This window comes from Heteronotia binoei, chromosome 7, assembly GCF_032191835.1.
Source record: "Heteronotia binoei isolate CCM8104 ecotype False Entrance Well chromosome 7, APGP_CSIRO_Hbin_v1, whole genome shotgun sequence".
Lineage (NCBI taxonomy): Eukaryota > Metazoa > Chordata > Lepidosauria > Squamata > Gekkonidae > Heteronotia > Heteronotia binoei.
In genome coordinates, this window is record NC_083229.1 from 38,564,573 (window position 1) to 38,579,239 (window position 14,667).

Sequence of the window (14,667 nt, forward strand, 5' to 3'; positions counted from 1 at the left end):
ATTACATTCGTTGGCAACATTAAACCAATTGCACAGTTGATTTAGTTAAAGAAAAGCAGGATTACGGTTAAATATATAGACTCACTCACGCTTAATAGAAAGCAAAGTCTAAGTACTTATGCGGTACTTTGAGCTCAGGTATTTGATTAGATTGTATAAACTCAAAAAACCCAAACCATTTTTCTAGGAATGTGTCTTCCTTGTTTCCAGAAGAATCCATTTTAACTAAATTTGATGCTATTTTATCCATTACGACTATATCCCATATCGTTGAGTACCATTTATAGAATGAGGGGACTGCCCTAGATTTCCACATTTTAGCTAATAACAATTTAGCTGCCAAAAGAAGTAGATAAGTGATTTCTTTTCTAGTGCTAGGTACATTTTGGCTGGACCAGTTATTTAGCAGAATCAATTCTGGGGTCAAAGGAAGCTTAACCTGTACAATTTTTTTCAATAATAGATATGACCTGCTTCCAAAAATGTTGAATTCGTGTACATTCCCACCAACAATGCACTAACATACCCCTTAGTTTACAGCCTTTCCAACAATATGGGTTAGATGATTTCTTAGCATAGTACAATTGCAAAGGAGTCCAGTACCATCTAGAATATAATTTAAACTGCAATAGTCTCAGATTTAAAGATACTGTGTGAAGTAGTTTTGATGCCCAAATATTGACCCAACTTTCTTCCGAAAGCGTATTTTTGTAATCTTTGTTCCATGCGTTTTGTATCACTGTAGTCTTTTGCCAATTTGAATAACTAAGAGGCTTGCAAATTATAGCTATTAAATCTTTTACTTTGTGTGTGTGTAATGATAAAGCTTTTTCAAATACGTTTAAAGGCCTACACACTGAAGGATAATGTTTGGATTATGCAAGAAGTGATGAATTTGATTATATTGCAGCCAATGTGAAGAAAAATTATAACGTCTTACCAACTGATCTTGCAAGAGCATTTTATTATTTTGGCATACTTGCAACAATCTAAAGATACCATTTCCCCTCCACGATAAGAAGGAACAAACATCCCTGCCAGCAGGGAACCATGATTGGCCTAAAAAAGAGGCTATGGGAAATACTCCAGATACAAGAATATGGTGGTATTTATCCCAGAGTTGCAAAGTGTGGGAAAGATAGGGATTAGAGGTTACATAGTGCGGTCTGTCTTTGGGAGAGTTCCAGATAGTTTAGTGTAATTGGTCGGGGAGAAGATATGACTGTTCAATATGTACCCATCCTCTGTCTCTGAGGGGAGATGCATAATAAACAATATTTCTTAACTGTGCTACAAGGTAGTAATTTTCTAAAATAGGGAGAGCCAAACCTCCCATGTCTAAGGGTTTTGTGAGAACTGGATAAGCCACACGATGTTTTTTATGATCCCACACATAGTCTAGCAGAAGATTTTGCCATCTTTTTAAATCCTTATGTGAAATGGCTATAGGCAAATTTTGAAAAAGAAATAAAAACCTTGGCATTATAAAGACTTTAATTTGTTCCACCTTTTCCAACAAAGATAAGTGTAGTTTGTTCCAGGTATTTAAATTGTTTTTTATAGATGTGATGAGTGGGTCAAAATTGACCTTAAAGATATCTTTACGTTCTAGTGGAATCATTATGCCGAGGTGTCTAAGTATTGATGTAATCCATTTAAAAGGATACTGGGTCTTAAGATGGGATTCAAGTTTGCCTGATAGATATATAGGATAAACTTCAGATGTGACAAAGTTTATAGTAAAACCTGAGATTTGTTTGAATTTTTCTATAGAGCTATTAACTGTGCCAGTGACTCAGAGGGATTAGAGCAGTAAAAAACTAGATAGTCTGCGAATAGGCTAAGTTTGTGACAGTCGGGGCCAATTTGGATTCCAGTAATTTGAGGGTTGGTCCTAATTGCATGAGCTAGGGGTTCCAGGGAAAGAGCAAATAAAATAAGGGAGAGAGGGCAGCCTTGTCTAGTCCCCATGGAAAGCACCCAATCTGGTGACCTGCAGTTATTCACTGCAATACAAGCTTTGGGTTCATTGTAGAGGGCATTAATAGAGTTTAAAAAGTTGGGACCAAAGCCCATGTGTTGTAAAGTTGCTTTCAAGAAAGGGATTTCTACTTTATCGAAAGCCTTTTCGGCATCCAGGGACAATAAAATGGAATCAATTTTTTTAAGTTTACAAAAATTGATAACATTGAGTAACTTTCTAATATCGTCTGAAATTGATCTGTTGGGTAAAAGCCCGGCTTGGTCAGAATGCACATAAATGGAGATTATTTTATTAAGTCTGGCTGCTAATACGGATGAAAAAATTTTAAAATCATGATTTAAGAGGGATATTGGGCAATAAGAAGCTGTGTTCAATTTGTCGTTACCAGGTTTATGTAAAACAAAAATCTTCGCCTCTTTCCACGTTTGTGGAATACACCAGTTCTGCATAACATTATTGCAAGAATCAACTAAGGGTTGTATTAAAGAGGGCAAAAATTTCTTAAAGAACTCAATAGGTAGTCCATCTCTACCCGGGGCTTTGTTATTTTTCATGTTGGCAATGACTTGCTGAACCTCAAAAACTGTAATCGGTTGGTCCATGAACTTAATATGTTCCTCTGACAGTTTGGAGCCAAAGCTGATATCTCTTAAATAATTACTAATTGAAGATTGATGTGGGTTAGAGGAGGTATATAAGTTTCGATAATATTGTACAAATTGTTTGGTAATTTATTTTGACTTGTTAATTATACTACTGCAGGGAGATTTGATAGAATGAATTATATTAGAAGTTTTTTTCTTCATTACTCTGTGTTTCAGCAATCTGAGATATTTTGAAGTTTTAGTAAGAAATTTTTGTTTGACATATCTTAGTTGCTTTTGAATATGTAATGTTTCTAACAATTCTAGTTTTTTCCATTCCTCAACTAGTTTTCTCAATGTTTTTTTACCTCCAAATTTGGAGTGCTTAATTTCTAAGTCTTTAATTGTGTTTTGCAGCTCTGAAATCACTTTTTGTTTTTCTTTTTTATAAAATGAGGCTTGAACTATGAGGTGACCTCGAAAAACCACTTCAAAAGCGTCCCAAATTGTCTCCCGAGGGACTCCACAATCAGTATTATTAAACTTAAAGTACTCCACAATTTGTTTGGTGATACCTGCACAGATGCTGTCCTTATTCAATAGAAAGGTGTTCAGATTCCAAGAGGTGTATGAGAAATCTGGCTTGCCAACATTACAAGTACAAGTGACCCATGAATGGTCTGAGACCGTACAAGATCCTATATTTACATCTATTAAATTGTTCAGCAATGAGTTAGAGAAGAGCAGATAATCAATGCGGGAATAAATATTGTAATACGCAGAGTACAAAGTATATTCTTTTACACCGGGGTATTTCACCCTCCAAACATCAAATAAGTCATTCTGCTTAAATATATTGTCCAAATCAGAACTTGTTTGGGGGTATATTAGTTTTTTTGTATGTTTTGTCCATCTTTGAATCCACAATCATGTTCAAGTCACCTCCAATAATGAGGTCTCCACTTCTAAAGTCTGAAAGTAGCGTCAAAGTATCCTTTATGAAACCTACTTGATTACAGTTAGGTGCATATAGAGATGCTATAGCGATAAGTGAGCCGTCCAGGTCACCCTTCAGAAAAATATACCGACCTTTAGGATTTGAAGAAATTTGTTTACATTGAAATGGAATGTTCTTGGAGATCAAAATGGCTACTCCTCGCGCTTTTGAAGAGCCCGGCACCTGAAAGCATTGTGTGAACCAGCTAGATTTAAGGACATAAAGTAGTGTTTTCTTAAGGTGTGTCTCCTGTAAACACAAGATGTTAACATGTTCTTTAAACATTATGTTGGCAATTCTTTTAGATTTTATAGGGCTATTTAATCCTTTGCAATTCCATGTGGTCATTTTAAGAGCGCTAGAAATTATAATTAATATATATATATATATATGTATATAGAAAAGATAACAGTTCCGAAGGTACACTTAAATTCAACTGTGCAAAAGTTTCCAAATTTGAACCCTTTATGAATGGGTCCAGTTAAACAGAACAAAAATTTATTAAACACTCAATACAATCCCCTTAAACAGAGGATAAGTTTCAAACCTTAAAACAAGGCTGTATAAAGGGATACCAAGAAAATGATCCCTACTTTGAAACCTTTATAGTAACCAACTTGGGGGGAAACTACTGAACTGTTGCTGAGAAACCATCTCTCCCTTTAGTTAATATTTGAAGCATAAAACAAATTTAAAGTGTATTAAAGGTTTTAGAAGCACCTGAAGGTATAAGTTTGCAAAGTCTTGAGCTTTATAACCAAGTATATTATGGTCTAAACAACATTACCAAAGATATAAGCAATATTAAAATAACGTGCACATGTTTGTTAACTAGTCCAAAATAGTGTACTGTAGCACATACACTTAAATGACCTCACATTTGTCCAGTCTGATATTGCTGCATTGATATGGAACTATAGAGGTTAGCATAAAGAGAAATATAAAAAAACAGTAATGGCACAGGTATCTAAGACTAAGGTTGAGTTGAGACGATTACCATTACCATTATGAACTTTTTGCATGAGGTACAATGACTAAAAATTCATTGCTTTAAATACCACCAAATAATAATAGTAGGAATGAAAAAAATGCCAGTATCAATGCATTTACCCAACTGCACCTCAAAAGGGAGAAATAATAACACTAATAATAAAAAAACTTATTCTTGTATTTTACAATCTTTTTTTTAAGAAAAAAAAACATGAACTCAATTTGAATAAAACGTATTAAAGCTTATAAGGACTTATATAAACTTTAGTCCATGTATAAGTTTGCTATTTAGTGGTTCTTAACATCTGCTATACTATAACAACAAATAAAATTAAAATTCATGTTGACATACAATTCCCTCATATAATTACTAAAATATAAATTCATTCTGACAATCATGTTAAACTATGTGTAGCAGCATTCATACACTATAATCAAAAACTCACACACCACACAACACAAACGTCTCTAATACATACACATCCCTAAAACACGTCCGCCATAGTGAAGTGACGCCCCGCCCCCCAATAAGCGTTCTCTATGCAAAGCGCTTGCTGGACAAATATACTCTTGGTTTTGTGATCAAAAAGTTTTGGGCCCTGAGCAGATTGGAGTCTGTTCTGATAGATCCACACTTGATCACTGTATTACACTTGGCTATCTAGTGGAGAAAAATAGAGATGCTGGGGGGGGGGGGGGGAATTGTACTGTGCTTTTATTAACTTGAAGGGAGCCTTTGACTTGATACCCAGATGTTTATTGCAGAGCAAAATTGGATAAAGCTCCTCAAGGACAAAAGACTACTTTTTCTTACTTACAAACTGTAGTCTTTAGCTGCCAGGTATGCTACAGCGGCTAGTGTGATTTAACCAGTGAGTTTCCCACCAACTGGGAGGTGTGTGTCAAATAGGGTTGCCAAGTCGAACCCCAAAAATATCTGGGGACTTTGGGGGTGGAGCCAGGAGACTTTGGGGGTGGAGCTAGGGGGAGGGGGGGAAACAGCGCCGGGGAGCATGGCGAGCCACCCCGCAGCTGCCACCTCTTCTCCGTTCGCCATGCTGCTCCTCCGAGATGGGCTCAGCCTGAGCCCATCTTGGAGGAGCAGCCACGGCAAGCAGAAAAGAGGCGGCAGCAGCGCGGCGACCTCGCCCGCTCCGCCTCTGGGGTGGAGGCGGGCCGGGGGCGTGGAGGCGGGCCGGGGGCGTGGCGAGCCGCAAGTCCGGGTCCTAGAAGGGCCCGGATTCGTGGCTCGCCATGCTCCTGGCCTGCCTCGCCCGCTGCTGCCGCCTCTTGGCTGCTCCTCCGAGATGGGCTCAGCCTGGGCCCATCTCGGAGGAGCAACTGCGGTGGGTGGGGAGGGGGCGGCAGCGGTGCGGCGGCCTCCGGGCTACTCGCCATGCTCCCCGGTGCCGTTTCCCCCCTCTCCCCCCGCTTCCATTTTTTGGGGGAGCGGGGGAAGAGGGTGGAAATCCTGGGGTCCCCCGCCAGGGCGGGAGGGTTGGGAAGCCTAGTGTCAAACAAGGATGTGCACTGGCCCCTTACTTGTTCAGCCTCTTTATGAGTGACCTAGTACATACTTTGAGGACTATAGATGGCCATTTTTCTAAATTTGGCCCTCATGATAACCTTCTTCTGCTCTACTCAGGAGATGCGGTGGTGCTATCCTGAATCCAATTGAGCCTTAAGCACCTTTTGACTAGATTTGTAAACTATTGTGATTCCAACCTACTCTTTGTCAGTTTTGGAAAACTGAAAACCGTGGTCATCTCCAACACTTAGGAATACAACAGCTAATGGACATACCACCAAAATCAGGCAAAGTGTAGGATGTTGGCTGTGGTACACTTCTTTTATTCCCATGGGGCCAATACATCCATGTGGATATTTGTGTCTTTCATGCTAAATCTGTAGTCCAACTGCTCTATGGAATTCCTATTTGGATTAGTGCTTTTAGTTAGAGAGTTGAGATTATTCAAGCATTATTCCTATGTTGTACTCTGGGCATTCTAAACTGAATTGGATACACAGCCATGTGCCTCAAAACCAATCTGTGTCTCTTAAAGACAAACACCTGGCTCTAAACCTTGAAGTTCTGTCTATGCATCCGAAGGGGGTTGTTTTATTATTAGAATACCCTAGTTACATATATCCTATGTTCTCTAATACTTATGCTAGCAATTGGTCATATCAGATTTTAAGGAAAAATAAATTGATTGGCATACCACTTGCTACACCAGGGGTTAAAGGATACTGATAGACTATACACTTAAAATATAGGGCAAGTTTTTCCACTTATATTTAAGCACGTATTTTAAAGTACTTCAAGTAAGAGTGAGTAGTGCTCCCACCATGTTTTTCAGGATGTTTTCATCATGTTTTTCAGTCAAGCAGCTAAGCAGGGAAAAAGATAGCTATGTTTTTAGGAACAGAGAGATATATGATGGAGAACTACAGTTCATGGCAATAACTTCCTTCTCTCGTAAAACTACTGCCATTTCCTGATCAAATTCAGATTGCCTGATATACCAGCAGTTGTGCCTACAGAAGCAGTTTAGACATGGCATGCCCCTCTGTGGGCTAGAATCACAATGAGAGAGTAGGGTAACAGATGAAACACAGAAAAGGAATTGTTTCCCACTTGGCTTTTAGTAGCTAGATCACAAAATTTCATAACCCTAAAACTTTCACAGAATTTTATAAGCCAGCAGATGCAGAAGTGATTTGGGGCTGAACAGGTTCTCTGAAGTATCAAAAGCCTTCTTTACAAAGTACAAAAGAAATCACTTACACTTGTAGAAACAACTTAAAGGAGATTAGACTCCTCTGCATTAGCTAAATCTTCTGAATAGGTATAATTTAAATCTTATGTCTGTTATTGTTTCTAAATCTGCAAGATTTTATTTTTTGAAAGTACTATATTTGCTCACACTCCATATGTTCCTCTTATTTAATCCTTATAAATCTAAAATGCTGAATTTGCTGTATCAGAATTTCCATAGAAACAGAACATTACATCATAAATACAGAACTATGACTTCACCACAGGATCTGGCAGAAGGAGAACCTACAAAGCATCAGGGGAAAAAATTCTCCCATAAAAGTATCTAATAGCAACTTTCAAACACAGACCCCAATTCAAAAATGTACCACAGCAAAATACAGTTTTAAGCATATAATAATCCATTAACTCCTCTTTAAAAAGTATCCCCTTAAAACAACATTAGGGGGTATTATTTTAAGACTGTGGATTCTAAGATTATAAGTCTTTAAATAGCCTGAACACAGAGTATCTCAGATATTGCATCCACCACATACCCACTCTTAACAGCTGAGATCATAGAGAGATGTGCTCCATGTTAGGGTTGCTACACTGATGGAAGACCACCACCCCCACCCCCCCACCCCCCATATTATAGCTGGTCTCCAAAGATCAGTTCCCCTAGAGAAAACCCTATAGAACGTGTTAGTTAAGAGAAGAGATTTTTAATATTGTGGCAAAACTATGGAATCCCCTCCCCCCAAAAGCCTACCAACACGTTTCATTACTGAGTTGTAGAAGGTGGGTTAAGACAAAGTTGTTCCACCAGATCTCAAGAGATGGCTAATTCCAGTTCTCTAAGCATGTAGTATCTGAGATACTCTGTGTTCAGGATATAAAACCTCAGAATTTTATTGTTTTAAGATTCTCTTTTCATATTTGTTTTTCCCCTCATTATGCTGTATCACATTATGGAGCTCATGTAAAACAACTTTTCATGCTCATATTTTATTGTTATGCTTTTAAAAATGTAGATATTTACAGTATAAATGTTTGTATGGCTTTTTGAAGACTGATATGGCAGAAAAGGCATTTTTATTAATGTTATAAATAAATAAATAAATGTAACATCATAGACAAAAAATTCACCAATATGCTTCTTGATATGATTTTGACTCAACAAGTGCAACCATTTTAATTATTTTAACAATTTTTGCTGTTTTAGACTTAAGCACCTGCTTAACTCTCTCCCTCTGAATTCAGCAAGATTTTAAAGTGCCTGTGTTTTACTGGATTGTTTTATTCTCCTCCATACAAACAAAGTAAATATAAAAATAAATAAATAAAGTGTATATCATATCTTTGTTTTTCTGGTACCAAACATTTAAAGATAAAGTAACTTTTCCCACCAGGAAAGAGTAAAAACATTCTGTGCCACTGGAAAAATTACTTGCAAGATTTAATCTTGGCAACTATTATAATCTTTTTTGCAATTATTCATATTAAGATTAAAGACCGCTTTGTTCCTCTATTCCCACAACTGGCTGGTATGGTAAAAAGATCAATCCCCTACTTTATATGTAACATCTTTAACATTTGCTCTCTTTTTCTGTGCCTGTGATTAAATGTAACATTTTGAAATCCCAAAGTTCTGAGAAAAGCATAAATCCTTGTCTCACAGCTGCTGTTTGACTCTGGAAACACATGCATTTTCTTTTCAAGCCTCAGCCATCAAAAAATCCCAATGGACTTGAGCCGGAGAACACCTGTATCTCTTCATTTAGCTCGAATAACAGAGTATAAACTTCAAAATTACAAAAATAGATGCTAAATTCAGCTGTAGTTACATTTTGCTGCTAATTCCCGTGAACAAAAATGGTAAGAGCATGAAATCACTCAAGCAAGCTCTGTCATCAGTAGGATAAGATTTTTTTATTATTATTTTTTGCACCGGGAGCCCAGTGGGAAAACGACAGAAAACTGGCAACAATTACAGATAAAATACAAAGTTCAGTCCTCAGGGAGAGAAGAGGAAATGTAATAAGATAGATGGGTATCATTTTTACACTTTTATACCCAAATCATAAATGTGAATTGGCTTTAATTACTATGATGTGTGCATGTGCATATGTGTAAAACTTCAGGACATGTGTGCCTGCGTGCATGCATGTTTCATTTCTAAAACAAAAAAGACACAATTAAAATGAGAATCCATTGTTTACATTTCAGACTGTTAACAGGGATGGTAGCCTTGGTTTGAATTGTGAATGAGAAAAAATAGCAACTTCATTTAACCCTCATTTGAGCTTCAAAAAAAGTGAAGCAGCAAACTTGCCTTTGGGGGGGCACCCCTTCCTTTCCAATTAACCCCACTGAACAAAATTAACCTTTACAAAGTATGGAAGTATCAAATAACGTTGTTGTTTCTGCACTTACTGCAGCACAGGGCTTGCTTTTCATACTCTCTTGAATGGGGAGGGGGGACTTCACACAAAAACACCAACATGCTTTTCATAAAAGTTATGAAGGTGCATACTTGTTTAAGAAAGGAATACAAGTTGTCACTCTGCAACTGAGCAGAGCCACTTTTTCATCAGCCCACTGAATAAAGTTACAGCAGTGCTACAACCTTTGTGACTTTAATTCAAAACTTTTTTCCTTACCATGTTTAAGCTTATAGACAAAACTAAACTGCAACATGCCTAACCAAATGTGATATCAACATTAGTGCACAATTAAGTAGATTATGACTACAGTAAAAGGTATTTCTTATAAACCATGGAAAACTTCCACTATACATACTTGAGGAACAACGAAAAGACTTATAGATTAAACTAGAAAGCATGACATAATTCTCCCAAGACTGAGAGATGTTTTATAGTTGTTTCCCCTTCTGCATGGATGAGGTCTCTATAGGAAAATCTATACTGTACTGCAACATCCAAAAACTGCACAGAATCAAACTGATAAGCCATACTTTGTAGAACATACTTTGCAATGCTTTGCTCAAATTTCAGCTTTCCAAATGAACTGACAGTGGTTTGGATGCTATCAAACGTAACCATAAAAACACTTGTCATATGGTACTTTCCCACCCACCACCATTCCCTAGTAGCCTTGGCAGCTTCTAAATGCTGAAGTGAGGTCCAAAGGAGAATCAGTGGGTTGTTTGGTTTACCGGTTTTTTTAAGGTATTGGTGTTGCTGGGAAACAGAAACACAGAGCTGGAAGGGACCTCGAATCCAGCCCCCAGCACAATGCAGGAAATTCACAACCACATCCCCCCCACCCTTTGTCACCCCTCTGCTATATGTCCAGAGGAAGGTAAAAAAATCTCCAGGATCACTAAGTAATCTAGCCAGGAGGAAAATTCCTTCCTGACCCCAAAGTGGCAATCAGCCTGGGCATGTAACAAAAGGCCACAAGAGTCAAGCACTGGCTCATCCCTTCCTGCCCTCCCTCTCATGATTTGTCCAGTTTCACAGGGGGGAAAGAGGGGAGAGTGAGAAAAAACAGCATCTGGGAATATGGTTGCCTTTGTACTTCAAAGGATCTAAGCCACTGTCTTTTGATACATGGAATACATTAAATAAATACTTCTTCTACCAACTGAATGGGACAGGGGTGTTGAATTCATTTGTTATGAGAGCCATATCTGACATAAATGAGACCTTGTTGGGCCAGGCCATGTGTGTCATAAAATGTAATGTCAGGAAGTAGAGATACAAACTTTATAAAGGACCCAGAGGCGCTTTCTTTCTTTTAAAAAAGGGTGTTTTCTTTGTATTTCTCTCATGTGATTAAGGGAACTGGACAAAGGAAGCTCTGGCTCTTTTCCTTCCTTCTCAGGGGACAAGGGGGTAGCCTCAGCCAATAGAAGGGAGGCTTAGCTCAGTAGCTCTGCTGTGCAATTGAGAAAGCCTGACAATGCAAGCTTTCTTCCCCCCCTTCCTCCCCAAGGGAGGAGCCTCAGCCAATGGAGAAAATAGTGGCTTTGCTCTGTAACTCCTGTGTGATTGAGCAAAGCAAGATGTGATGAAGAAGGAAGGAAGCCAAAGGGAGAAGGAATCAGACTTGCTTGAGGGCCTAACAGGAGCCCTCCAGAGGAATGTTTTTGGCCCTCAGGCTGCATGTTTGACACCCCTGGAATGGGATATTAGGTTCAAAAAGATGAAAGGACAAACTTTTTTAAAATGTGCTCACCTGAGTTATAGCTGTAGTCCTTATGCTGAGGGACTTGAATTGTAAAGGCCAACAAATCTGGAGCAAGCAAAGACTCTGGTTTTCGGCTTTCATTGAGCCATTTGCTGCTGTGTAAGTCTCTTGTATCAGATGGCCCTTGAATTAAAGGGATTAGCTTCTCCTTTCCACTGTCACCTAGGTGCATCATTAAAACATATTGTATGATTCAATTAATAACATGTGCAGTAAGCTCCACAAAACTGTTAAAAGATTCACTGTATTAAAAAAGCAAGACAATACTATCTATTACGTCTTAGAAAGTCTAATAATTCCCAAATCACATTTCCTCCAAAAAATAGTTAGATTCAATTTTCATGAAGGATTTCCTGATTAGTATGCATAAGCTAACCTATAGTGTTTCACCCTGCTTTACCTTTGAGCAGTTCTTCAATACTATAATTTGGCACAAAGTGAATAGCCAGGAAGGCAATGCACTAGACAGCAAGCCTAATCATACCAACTTTTCTTGATTTTAAAGACATTTATTTCAGTGCATTTTCTTTTGCACCAATGGTCTTTTATCCGTGAGTTGCCTTTCTGCCATGCAGCACAGCCCTCTATCTGGTTGCAATCAAAGTCCTGGCCTCATATACTGCAGCCTTAGAGGGAAACCAAGAGCAAGAGCAGCAAAATATACCTAAGGAATAAGTTCAGCAGGTGGCTTATTTTAAAGTAGCCATCTTGTTCTGTTTTTAATTTATCCAAAAAGAAGTTTTATCCACCAGTGGATTTATTCATTTCTTCTCTATTATTCTACTGCAGAGTCTCTACAGATATTGGTATCTATCGTCAACACAACTCAATTTGCATTATGAGATAAGGGCTTCAAGGCCCGTAATACATTTTGATATATTTTAGCAAGAGAAATACATCCAAAAACAGGAGCATTCTATTGCTCAAAAATTTTCTTCTAGTGTGTAAAACTTTAAGTGTGACTTAATCACTTCAAAGTGTGTCTGATATACATATATCTCAGGGATAGCTGAAGAAACCAGTTCAGTGTTTTAAATTAAAGCTTAGCCTATTTTATGATATTGCGTTCTGTCGTTATATCAGATTACTGTGAAAGTAGGTGTAACAATGTGAAAGTAGATTTAACTACAAAACTCTTGATTTTAAGCTGTACTGGTTTCAAACCTTAAGCCTTGTAATAACCAAAATACTTTAATAGAGTTTCTTATTTTCACTAGTGATGATGCTATGCTACATCATCCTGGCTCATTTCTAAAACCCAAAAAAATAAAATACACCTCCTATTCATAGGAACAATGAGTAAATTCTTGTTTCAGTAACTCTCCTTGTAAAAAGCAAGGCCAATTCTCCTACACAGGCCATAAACTTTTACATGGTCCAGCTGCACATACCTGGGGCTTTGGCACAAATTTTTATTGATCCCATGGTCCCAGAGGCACATTTGACCAATGATGTGCTGCAGTACTTCAATTCAACATTCTGGATTGAGCCCTCAAGAGTTGGCAGGGGATTCTTAGATTTCACACCTAATAAAAGAAAACTGCAAATGTACTAGCCTGCTGAATTTAAATATTTTTTTATTTTCTTTCACTGAAGCATTTAAATTTAATTATACTTTAATTATCTGCTTTAGTTAGTATTACAATATATCTGCTGTGATACTGATCTTTTATACTCTGGAATAAATCTCTTTATAGGAATATCACACTCAGATAAGTATACAGTATCTATGCAAGACACAAATGAGATAAATGTGAAAACACAAATTGAAACATTACATTGATTCAGTAATTATATGTATATCCAGCTTTGCTTTTATTTTACACTCCAGGCATGTTATGCTTCTCTTGCATGTTATCCTGTAATTCTGACATGTTAAAATGATCAAAACAAAGTTCTTACGTTACACTTAAAAACCATTCAATTCAGTAGCAAAATAAAAATCAAATATATACAGCAGAGCTGCACAGCAGGCAGCTGCACTGCCATCTTTTTTTTATGGAAACCCAAGTTCAAATTTTGCCTTAGGTCAAAAGTGGAAATAAGTTTGGTGGTCTCTTCTCTGCCTCCATTTGTACGCTTTAAAAAGGAAGCTACCCCACTCTGCGTTTGTTGGCAGCCTTTTCCGAAGAGGGACCTAGAACTGTAACAGTGGGGGATGTAACAGGTCAGGAACGCAGAACTTTGGCACAGTTGCACAGGAAAGCTCACTGAACACCCACCCACATTTCACTTGGCTATTATTTCACGAAGCGCAACTTACAGGAGAATGTAACGTTTACTTATAGTATTTGTAAAAATTTGGTGCACCTGTAATAAAAAGAAGACGCAACACAGACTTGACTCAACTTTCAACTTCCACCCCTTGCCTTGTCTTAAAAATACAAAATTCCAAAGGCAATTTAATCACGCTTGAAACTGAGTTTTCTGTCTTGCATTTGTGCTAGGAGATGCTTCAGTAATCTTTGGGATGAAAGTTTCTTCTACAGAAGAAAGTAAGACCATTTACCCTACTAGTAAACTTCAGTGCCAAAGACATATCACAAAAGGCAGAGAATGGGCCTGTACAAAGGCAGGGTCAGGATTTATGAAAACTTGGAGGACTTCTTGGGTAAACTGATAAATATTAGTTAGTAAACAGGGAATACAGGCGTAGGCTTGTGACACTTGCAGGGGGAAATCTCATCTCTCTCTTCCCCCGCCCCCATTTCTTGCTGGGGCTGCAGCAGCTCCCAGGCTCTGCCACCACTGTGCCAAGCATGGCTCCCAGGCTCCGCCACTGCTAGGCTCAGTGTGGCTTCCAGGCTCTGCTGCTCCCAGCAACAACCGTGCTGGAGGGAATTTAAACTCCCCGATGTATTTTTAAGATATCAGATTTTTCTGCAAACCTGAAGGGACTTTCAAGTTTGCAGAAACATCTGTTTAGAGTCAGTGTGGTCCCAATCTGCAGATCTGGATATCCAAAGATGAGGGAAACACTTGAGAAATAGATCCCCATGTACCCATTCAGAAATAAGCTTTGTGCTTTCCAGTTATTTATTTAGAAGTGTTGGTTTTTATACCCCACTACTTTAAGGTATCTCAAAGTGGCTCACAAGATCTTTCCTTTCCTCTCCTCACAACAGACACCTTGTGAGGT

The 14,667-nt window shown here is 38.1% G+C and overlaps 1 protein-coding gene across 2 annotated transcripts in view; it reads right to left on the bottom strand.

Moving 5' to 3' along the window:
• VPS13B (vacuolar protein sorting 13 homolog B) overlaps positions 1–14,667 on the bottom strand; it is a 572,358-nt gene that overhangs the window by 391,831 nt on the left and 165,860 nt on the right. For both annotated transcript variants that reach the window (XM_060243442.1, XM_060243444.1), the window contains exons 18-19: positions 12,920–13,054; positions 11,517–11,690 (exon numbers count right to left, since the gene is read on the bottom strand). In XM_060243442.1, the coding sequence (XP_060099425.1) occupies positions 11,517–11,690; positions 12,920–13,054 (309 nt within the window). The remainder of the gene's footprint in view (positions 1–11,516; positions 11,691–12,919; positions 13,055–14,667) is intronic.